Genomic DNA, 11,008 nt, shown 5'->3' on the forward strand with positions numbered 1-11,008 from the left:
CTACCAGAAAACTGCGTGAGTTCAGGCAAGTGGCTGAACCATCTGAGCTCCGTCTCTCTCCCTGTGTTGGGGCATCTCTAGGGTCTCTGGGGATTTGAAAACTCTAGTTGCTGCCAAGCTCCTTCCTGCCTCCCTCTGCTCTCCATCTTCTGACTCTGTTTCAAGCAAAGAAGCAAGAGTACAACGTGTGGGGACACACAGGTAAGACTCCGTTCTCCATTTGTAAAGATGAAAGCATTTGTCTTTATTTGCACGGCCCTGGACGGCTGACAGAGGAAGGCAGTGTGTTCAGAATCTTGTCTTATGCCTGCGTAGCAGGGTTCCCAGTGTTTCAAGGGAGCTCCTCCACGTAAGCGGCAGGAAAATGGCCCTTTTTTCCATTCAGAGAACCAAACCACCATCCTTCTTCTTGTTTCCTGTATATAGTCACAATGTCGCCTGTGAAAATGCACATTTAGTTAGACAAAGGGTGCTCTGCCATTTAAGTACACGCCCAGACCCAGTGGGTAAGACAATTGGATGGAGATTCTGCTTTCAAGAAGTTACTTGGGAGCATCATTTTCTGTACGTGATTCAGATGAAGCAAAATTTATTGAACACCTCTGTATGAAGTAGGCATAATGCAGAGAATATTAAAAAAGAATTAGGTAATGGACAACCAAATTATGCCATAAGATAGTTTCATTAAGAATAGAATCACGTTGGGTCCTACATCCTTCTTGTGCTGGATGGCTTACTCTGGATATAGCCTATGGCCTGTCATCAAACTCTTTCTCCGTGTCTGTGTTTTAAGGGTTTCTCATGTTGGTGACTGAGAGAGTCTGGTATGGTGACTATAAGGTTTGTCTCAGCTACCAGACTTTTCTTTAGATCGTGAGAGCTTCTCTCCACTACATGAGCCAGCTTTATAGTCCAAAGTTCAACTCACAGAAACATAACACCCCCTCATTCAGCAATGTAGATTACTTTAATAAAATATCAATCTGAAGACAATACATTTTAAAGCAATGAATCAAATACATAGAATTGCTAAGAAGCACATGGCCCTTCTCTAATTCTCTTTCTTTTAAAAAAACACTATTCTGATCTTAGGAACCCTAAAGCTTAACCTAGAGCCTCAAATCCTCTGGCTAAGACCCTCTCTTGGGAGAAAGTCCTTCCACTCTGGCTGCTGACTATACATCAAAGCTGAAACATCATCTTCCTTCAGGATCTAAGAGCTCCTTTACCTTGAGCATCCTTTTGAGGTAACTTTTCAGTCTATCTTTCATTCATTCTCCTCCCCAGTTATTTTCTTTCTTTGGCAAAGGAGTGTCCACCCCCTTCCTTCCCAGCTCACTCATAAATCACTTTTCTTATAGGAGATCATTCTCAGCCTAAGTTCTACCTCTACTGAGTTCTGTCAGGCCAGCAGATCTCAGGTCAGCATATCGACACAGTCTGCTAACAGAGATTCAAACAAATAATTTAAAATTTTGTTGCCGGTTTCCCCAAGCCTCCAATGGTTTTGTTTACTTAAGGAACCCACTTATGATATAAAGTGTAAGTAGACTTTGCTGCCAACAGAACTGAAGGCAAAGAAGAGAATCAATTTATTGTGTGACTATGGATCTCAAACCCAGGCCCTGGAGTCTAGGTGGCATCTGGGAAATGTGTTTTTTATTCACACAGGAAGTGGGAATACAGCATTTCCTACTGCTGTAGGTAACCCTAGGATGACATGAGGAGGAACAAAGTGACTTCCAGAACACTTTCAACTTTTAAATAAAGGTGGTGTTGATTTAAGATAAAGGGAGGAGAGGGCCTACTCTGTATTTCCTTTTTCTTATCTTTTTAAAATTTCTGACCTAGAAGGAGAAGTAGTTCCTGAAAGAAATCTGGCTGGCAGTCTGAAAAGGAAGCACCCATTAACCAATAGCAAGTACATGGTGTCCCTGTTGTGTGACTGCAAAATCCATCATGACTTCCTGTTGGTTTGGGGCGCTATTTTCTGCTTGTAGGTAATAAACTCTCTACTACAACACAACTCTTTCTCACTCACCTTTTCATTTCCAGATCTCTGCCTTAGCTTTAATATCCAAATATGGTTGCTAATTGGACACACAAAGAAAATGGAGGGTAGGGGCGTCTGGGTGGCTCAGTGGGTTAAAGCCTCTGCCTTCTGCTCAGGTCGTGATCTTGGGATTAAAGCCTCTGCCTTCTGCTCAGGTCGTGATCTTGGGGTCCCGGGATCGAACCCCACATTGGGCTCTCTGCTCAGCAGGGAGACTGCTTCCCCCCTCTCTCTGCCTGCCTCTCTGACTACTTGTCATCTCTCTGTCAAATAAATAAATAAAAATATTAAAAAAAAAAAAAAGAAAGTTGAGGCTAGTGACTTTTTCTTATTTAATGTTGAGGGTAACCCATGACAGCACACCTTTCCATGTTCAACAAAAATCTGTGACACAGAGAAGAGGGTCATTTCCTAGATTGGCCATAAACCACTTTTCTGAGAGGTAAGTGGGAGAAACATTAAGCTAGAAGTTCTCTGACCCGGCTTCTAGAACTCAAGCTTACCCTAAGCCATGAGAGGAAATCATTTCACATTCCTGTGTGTTTACCTTTCTGAAAAGAAAAAGGTGGGGCTACCTTTGCAATAACTTTCCATTACTGACACTCTACTCCGTTAGGGCTGTGATAAGAAGCGTGACTCTGGGTTTCTGAGTTCAAAGCCTGTGCTATCACTTCCTGTAACTTCAGCCAAAGTACTTAACCTTTCCATGCCTCAGTCTCTTAAAAGAAAATGGGAATAAACAATAATACCTACCTCAAAGGGCTATTATGAACATTAAATGGGACAATGTGCTTACAGCGATGTCTAGCACTGAGTAAACGCAGACTAAATATTAGCTATTTTCATTATGTGACTTTTATTTCTGGTGTGCCTTATCTTTATTTTTCAAAAAGGGTGATTATAATCCTGAGTTGATTTAATGTTGTAGTAACTTGTAAGGCTGTTGAAACAAAACAGGAGTTTTATGCAAGTAAAAGATCTCACCATGGTAAGGCAATCAAACTATTTGAAAATGATTCTTACCTTTTTCCAAATTTAATTCATCATCTTGTCTGGCTTGAAAAGAATATAAAGCCTTGCAAAGACCGCTGCCGAGCTGGGCCACACCAGAGGCTGAAAGTTGGATTCAGTTATAATTACTAATGCTGTGTCGGTAGGCAAGATGAACAGAATGGGAAGCTCTTGAGTGGTTGAATGGTGTGGTGCAGAGCCGAAATCTGCTGACATTTTCTCAAGAGGAAAGTTTATAATTTCACATAGTATTCATTCCTTGGTAGAGTAACCATTTATGACACACTACTATGTGTATGGACTAGGTATATGATATAATCAAAAGCTGTATGATAGGGTGCCTGGGTGGCTCAGTGGGTTAAGCCAGTCATCTAAGGGACCTTTCTTATGGCATACATTTTTTCCCCCAACCCTCCACTTTTTGACTCCTTCCCACATTTTTGGATTACGTCTGCACAGAGAGCTACAAATGCTAACAAATCAATCTGTCCTAACTGAAATGCATTTTTGTGTGTGCTGATATATGCCCATGTGACCCTGAAAATAAAATGTAAATGTCACAATGTGCTTTACCAACAGAACCTAGGCCCAAATTATTGTGGGCATGGGATTACCTGTAGATGAGGAAATTGGGATTCTCTGCCCACCAGGACATGTCCTGCTCACAACATTCTCTAATCTCTTCATAAGAAAAGGCCGAGATATTTTTACATAACTATGTGTCTGTTGCTGTTTAGATAGTAAAAAAAAAAAAAAAAAGTCATTTTAACAACACATTCATCTAAAATATTTTTGACAAGTTTAACTCTTCCACAGTTTTTTACCTCGGGAATTTGTCTTTGAATTTTGGGGAGGAGAGTATAAATAAGTTATTCAATACTTTTCTAAACTCTTCTATAAACCTTAATTGTTTCTGAAGCCATAGTATTTTCAGAATTAGACCATTACAGCGTTTTATAGCCCGTGTTTCCAATTCTGACCTGCAGCTCCAGGTTAAAGAATAACATTCAGAGCTTTACTTCCTCACATTCAACTTTAATCGGCTTTAACGCAAGTGAAATTGCCAGGACTCTAAGTGATTGAGACCAATTTGGAGTCCTGAGTCTCAGAAAAAGACAAGCCTTTTATCACAAGATAGTTACAGCTCCCCCTTCTGACAGGAAATGGAAAACAGCTTCAAGGAGGAGCGACTCCTGTGCCTTCACGCGCTCACCATCAATTCCTCTATCTCAGAATTTAGGTCCATATGAAATTTTACTCTAAAAGCCTGTTCAGAGAATAAAGTTAAGATATGAGGAGGAAGAAGAAGGAATCCAAAGTGTTACTAGCTCCTCATATTTAGTCTGCAAAGGAAGTACTCGTTTGTGATGAGCTCTTGTTACTGCACTAAAAGGAATAAAAATAAATTTATCTTAAAATTCCACAATTGCGGGTGGTGCCTGGGTGGTTCAGTGGGTTAGGCCACTGCCTTTGGCTCAGGTCATGATCTCAGGGTCCTGGGATCGAGTCCCGCATCAGGCTCTCTGCTCAGCAGGGAGCCTGCTTCCTCCTCTCACTCTGTCTGCCTCTCCATTTACTTGTGATCTCTCTCTGTCAAATAAATAAATAAAATCTTTAAAAAAAAAATTCCACAATTGGGATTTGAGATCTATGCCATATAGAATTCACAATAGTCTTTTCCTCCCTAGTACTACTTGAAGCCACTCCTTACAGCAAGCCCCGTCAGGAAATTACAATCCATCTCTTAAGTTTTTACCTTTTCTTTCCACCTGAAGATGGCGTTACTACAGGGATGGCTGGGTTGAGGTCTTTGCTCAAGTTCTGCTAACACCGATGACAGTTTGTAGGCATTTGCTTGCAAAAGGTCTAGTTTCAAATTGGTCTGTGGACACATCATTTGGACATGTGAGTAAATTTCTAGAAAATGAGGCACAGCTGTGTGGGTAGAGGGATGTCAGGAAAACTCCCAAGACGACAGAGAGGTCTAGAAAAGTCATGTTCAACTCATGCAGATAGGCCCAGAAAATGCTAAAGAGAGCAAAAAGTGGACCTTTAAGCACTTCAAAGGAAACCCGTGGTTGCTGAGTGCACCTTATTCTGGACTCTTATGAACAGGATAAACTGGAAAGCTAGACACATGAGGGTTCTGTGCTAACAGACAGCTTTACTCAATTTACTGTTGAGGAGTGAGAAAGGGAATAAGTGTTGACTGCAGAAGGCAGAGCTTTGGAGGGCTTTGAAGAAAGGCCATTGAACATAGTGCTTGGTACTGTGAGCAGAACTGAACTTGCATCAGATCGGATCCAACTAAAATGGTGTGAAGTGGGTTTTGTTGTTGCTGCTGCTGTTACTGTTTTTCCTACAGAGGTGAGGTCTTATATTACCCAAAACGTTTACGGTAACATTTCTGGAAACTGGAAACAATATTTGGACTATTTGGGTATAAAAATAAGTGAAGCTAAAGATATACGCCTAGTTCTCCATTTGACCTTGAACTAGAAACTTCATAATAGCTTCTCGGTCAAGTTGTGTTCAGTCAGGATAACTGGAAACTAAACAATGGAAGGAGCCCGCGTATCCCATCTCTTCCTCACCATCATTTCCTCCCTTTTCCACACCTCCAGCATGGGGATTCATAACCCTGCATTCCTTTCCAGGGGACCACAACCATGGACTGAACACTTCTGACCGGTGGGGAATGACCCACTGCATTGTCGGGGAGGCTAACCTAAGGTGAAATTGAAACCCATCACATACCATCTACCATTAGACCTAGTCTGCATCTGAGAACATCACAGGGCAAGTCTCCTTCCACCTCTCTGCAGTGCTCCTTCCCACCTCTGAAGGCAATGTCTACTCTACATTCAATTTCTGCAAAAATTTTTCATAGAACATGCCTTGCCAACATTCTTGCTTCAAATATGGCACTTGAAGGACCAAGAGACAATGAATTGGGAAGAATTTAAATGAAATAGCTTCCTCCTGTAAGAAACCTTGCCTGGGGAACACAAAGTCTACCAATATCCCCAGTCTCCCTCCACCCAATGCAGCGGTGTGTAACCAAGTTACAAAGGTATTTGGCATCCAAATACTTGAAAGTTTGTACTGGCTCCGTCATAAACACCGTGAATTCAGGAGGCGGACCCTCTCCAACCTTGCACCCTCCGCTGTGTGAATCAGGCCAACGTGTACCCAGATATCTCAGGGCATGTCCTAGGCTGGTAATGATGACAACAAAATTCTATGCAAGAACCACAAAAGAAATAAACTTACAACTTCAGACCATCACAAAATGCTCCATAGGACTCTATTTCGGTAAACAGCCTTTGCATAGAATTCGTAAACCAAACATTTCGCACTGTCACAGAAAATGTCCTAGGGACTGCTTTCTATTTACATAGGACCTGCAGCCATGTGTCCCAGCAAGTGTGTTAGACCTCTGCTCCCAAGTGAACAGAATTCAGGGCCTTTCTCTTCTCTGAGAGCGTGAGGCCTATTTTTACAACAGCTCCCCCACTAAAGGAAGCCTCTGCTAAAAAACAGATTCAACTGTACCTGGCTGTATCTGTCTCCTTTCCCCAGAGAACGACCGAAACTGCCTGTTTGAACAGAGTGATGAGGTACCTGGCTTTCACAAGAGTCAGTCAGACTATGTACAACGTGCCAGCTGCCTGTTTCCTTCAAAACATGGCTAAAGATTTTGTATCTCTTTCTGAGTTTTTCTCAGACGAATCCCAGTCAACTTTCTCTCTCTCGTCACAGCAGAAAACCTGTATCTAGCACACATAGCTCATAGTATCTGTTCATTTTCACTCCTACATAAAATCCACAGGCCATTGCTGGCCTCCCTTTCACTGTGGGTGCCTCTGAAGCGGCCCATGGGCATTGCCCATGACCCCCCACAAACACCCGGGAGCTGCTGTGGGGCAGGCCCTCAGCAAAAAGGCCCAGAGATGCCTCTCCCTGCTTTCTCCTGACAGTACCTCCCCTTCCCTCAAAACCACCTCAGTCTCTAAACTTTTTTTCCCTTTTCCTCAGAAGTTTTTGTTGCACACTCCAAACTCCCCTCTTCCTTCTCTGTGGCCAAGCTTTCCGTTCTCCGGTTATTTTCAGAAGCTCCTGATGTTAGCTGACCGGTAAGTAGGAAATGAACTCTTTGTAGTTACCAGGATTTCAGCTCTCCTCTGTGCACGGTGCTGGCACTTTCTAGCTCACACTTTATCTTCACAATAACCCTTTGAGGTCGGTACCGAGAAAAGTAAAGTTGTCCCAAGTCCCTGGAAAGGGCAGAGCGAAATCCAAATACAGGCCTTTTTGAATGCAGACCCTGTGTTTTTAATCCCTTCTCTTAACGGGGTTAATGTACACCTGGTTTCCAGACCTTGATGGAATTATTCTATTTTGGGGAATTCTATTTTAGGCACAATTGGTTTCCTGGAAGGACACTAAAGCAAACATGTCTAAGTAGTTGAATTTTTCCAGATCCCTTAAACGGCTTGTTAGGGAGGCTCCCTGACTAGATTGTTCTATGTCATGAGAAAAGAAAGGCAAGCAAAGGTCAACCGGACCCAGAAAACAGCATTCTAAAAATAACTCTTTCATCATTAAATCTAGGAAAGTGGATGCTGCAAATATTTACCTCATCCATCAAGGCTGCTGTGATTTTTTGGCTCTCTGGGTCTGAGAAGGCGGCGTCCCTGGAGTAGGATTTCAGCATGCGTTCCAGGCCTGACAATGAAACAGTCCCCTCAGTCACTGCTGTCCTTCCTGTCCTGGGGGGACACAGCTGACAGGGGCACGTGCAGGGGGAGCCTGAGCCCAGAAGTGACACCAGGACGATTTCCCAGCGGCCGAGGCTCTTTCTCTTTGTAGCTGTGACTAACTTTGACTGAATGGGTGGCCTGTACCCTCATTTAATGAAAGTTGAGAAATTCTGGTGTTTAAAAAGAATCTTGATTGTTATTTTGCAAGATGAGCTTGGTGAATCCTCCTTGGGGACCCGGTGCGTGGTCGGTTCCCAAAACTATCGCAGTGTTGGGCTCTCCCTCACTGTGGTAGTTTCTAACTCTTCACCCTCTTGGATTCAGGGATTCAGGGATTACATTTCAGTGTGTTGTTCTGGTCCACATCAAATGAGGTCCACACACCAGAATCACGAGCGCGGGGCTGTTTTTATTACCCGCATTGCTTTAGAGCTGCTTCCCATTCTGACATCCCTAACTCATTCAGAAGGATCGTTTACAAAGAAATAAACAAGGAAACTAAACCCGTGTGCTCAAGGAGGTTTACGGTGTTTTAAAGCAAGCAAGCTGTCCCTCATTCCAGCCAATTTCAGAAACATGGCAAAATGCTATTATTTCTGGAGACACAGTGCTTGGATAGAGCTCTTAAATAGACCCAAATGTCATTTTCAATCTGTTTGTGCTCTCCTGTCTTCTTTCCCATTTTTCTTGATTCACACAAATTAGGTCTGACATATGAATCTTTAAATGAGGTGATCCCTGCCCCAGTTAGCAAAGGTGGACTCGCCCTACCTCTGAATGAAACCCCTGAGTAGAAAGAACACTTTCCCTGATCGGGCCATTCACAGATCTAATTACACACCTTCCTGGTCTCTTGAGGCTTTTTCAATATCTTTTTGCAGTCTCAACAGTTTTGATTTTAATGAAGACTCTTGTCGCTCTTTATTCATTGCACTGTTAAGATCTTCTTCCTTTAGGGAAAAAAAAGATGCTTAACAATTGAAGGAGAAAAAGTAAGGTTTGCTACTCCCAGTTGCCCTGAGAATTTCACTGACAATGTATTTAATACTAACTTGACAGAAGAAAACGAGTAAAAAAAATAAAGTCAGGATAACTTTTGGTTTTCTAGATTGTTCCATCTGTTCTCGACCTGCTTAATAAGAAAACTTCTTCATCCACAACTTGTATGTACACAGCTGAGCACTTTCTATAATAGAACACATTATCATTGGAGAAAGAGCCTTACTATAGTTATTTCATAGTTTCTTGGTAAGTAAATCTATTTGTTGGATACTTTACGGCTCCCAGTTAATCTTTCTTTCTAAAAGAGATTTTATTTATTTATTTGAGAGAAAGAGAGAGAAGACAGCACGAGTGGGGAGAGGAGCAGAGGGAGAGGGAGAAGCAGACTCCCCACTGAGCAGGGAGCCCGATGCAGGACTCGATCCCAGACCCCGGGATCGTGACCTGAGTCAAACACAGACACTTAACTGACTGAGCCACCCAGGCACCTGCTCCCTATTAATCTTGATTCAAGTTAGAGTTCTTTCAAGGTCCAAATGTCGCATGATGCGTTTGCTGGGAGCCCGGACATTGTCAGGAGTGGAACCGGTGTTTGTTGTGCTCTGCTCTGTACTGGCTGGCTACTGGGGATGTATGAGCTACTGGGGATGTATGAACTCTTCCCAGATGGGTCTATGATTCAGTCAGGCCTTGAAGCATAACACTAAGAGATCTAGCAATTCAAGGCCACATTCGCTCATGAGTGGTGCAGACAGGAATGCGTGATTCAGCGAGCGCCAGGACATGAAAGTTTCAAGGAGGCTAAGAAGACTTAATCAGGATTTCTCGGTCAAGGGGAAGGAGGGCAAAGGGTACTCGGGGCAGGAGAAATGGCACAAAGAAAGGGCAGATGGAGGCTGCGGGAGATATATCAGGAACAATACACAGACCAGTTGCTTGAGCAAACACAGTGGAAGGAAAAGTAGTCTTGGCAGTTTAGGCCAGATTTATGGGCTGAAGAAGGGATTTTGTCATATAAAATGTGAGAAACTGTTACCAATATTTGAGCTTTCACATCTATTATTTCAAGGGTTGAATGAAAAAAAAAAAAATGAAGACATCAGGGACGGTTGGAGACGTGGCTGAAGTGGAGGGTAGCAGATGGAGAGGACCCCGTAGAGACTGAGGGGACACTAACATCCTTACACAGAAGTAGAGGAGTCAGGACTTTGCTGATACAGACGGAGAAAAATGAGCATCCTGACTGTTGGTGGAAAGATTAGCTTTAGATAGACTGTCACAAAGCTTGAGGATTTATAACACAGAGAATAGCCTTTATAGGAATAATAAGGTAGAGACAGACATTTTATTTACATATTGTGAATGGTATATTATAAAAGTAGATATCATTATTACATGTGATCCTTGCAACAACCCTGTGAGATTGGTCTTATTTTCCCTCTGACAGAGAAATAAAGAAAGACACAAACGGAACAGTTTGAAACCCAGGATCTCTGAATCCCAGTGTTCCTTCCCATCTGCTCCTGTGAATGCCCACCCCGGCCCACCGCCACCCCACCCTGCGGCCCAACAGCCCCCAAACCAGAGTGCCGAACTCCACCCGTCAGGCCCTCCTCGCTGGAGAAATGCACATTATATGCTGGCTCTGGCTCCAGCTCCCCGGCAGGCCAAGACTTCATTTGGGCTGTTGGGGATGCCTGTAGTTTACGAGTATATTTCCAGAAGTGGATCGCTGCTGGCACAGCTCAAGGAGAGAGTATACTGCTATCCTTGAACTTTCTTGAATTCGTCCTTCTCTTCCAAAGACTTTTGAAAGATCAATATTGAAGGTGGAACTTGAAACTTCAGATGCAACCTTCTGAGCACGGCCTTTATAATAACCTTACGAGTATTTTCACACTGGTCATCCCTATATCTGCACTTGGACTGTTCTCCTGTCTTACCTTAGTCCCTGTACATTTCTTGGCAACTAGATATAAACCAGTCTAGGCTTATTGCCAATGTCTATAAAAGCAGATTCTGGGCATGTTTTACTTTGAGGATAACAAGGAAATCCCATTTACCCATTTGGAGATACAGTCCATTCTCTTAAGACAAGAGATATATAGTCATTAGCTCTGGTGCACTGACATTCCATAGAAACCAAATATTCCCATGGGCATGTCAGTTATGGATAAAC

The 11,008-nt window shown here is 42.9% G+C and overlaps 1 protein-coding gene across 1 annotated transcript in view; it reads right to left on the reverse strand.

Annotated features, from left to right (window-relative positions):
• Positions 1–219: 219 nt before the first annotated feature.
• NOSTRIN (nitric oxide synthase trafficking) overlaps positions 220–11,008 on the reverse strand; it is a 57,329-nt gene continuing 46,540 nt past the window's right edge. Inside the window, exons 11-16 of the mRNA XM_082689254.1 lie at positions 8,669–8,777; positions 7,704–7,792; positions 4,821–4,946; positions 3,679–3,793; positions 3,077–3,166; positions 220–438 (exon numbers count right to left, since the gene is read on the reverse strand). Coding sequence (XP_082545380.1) covers positions 332–438; positions 3,077–3,166; positions 3,679–3,793; positions 4,821–4,946; positions 7,704–7,792; positions 8,669–8,777 — 636 coding nt within the window. The 3' untranslated portion in view covers positions 220–331. The remainder of the gene's footprint in view (positions 439–3,076; positions 3,167–3,678; positions 3,794–4,820; positions 4,947–7,703; positions 7,793–8,668; positions 8,778–11,008) is intronic.

The sequence above is a fragment of the Mustela nivalis genome (genome assembly GCF_964662115.1).
Source record: "Mustela nivalis genome assembly, chromosome: 11".
Lineage (NCBI taxonomy): Eukaryota > Metazoa > Chordata > Mammalia > Carnivora > Mustelidae > Mustela > Mustela nivalis.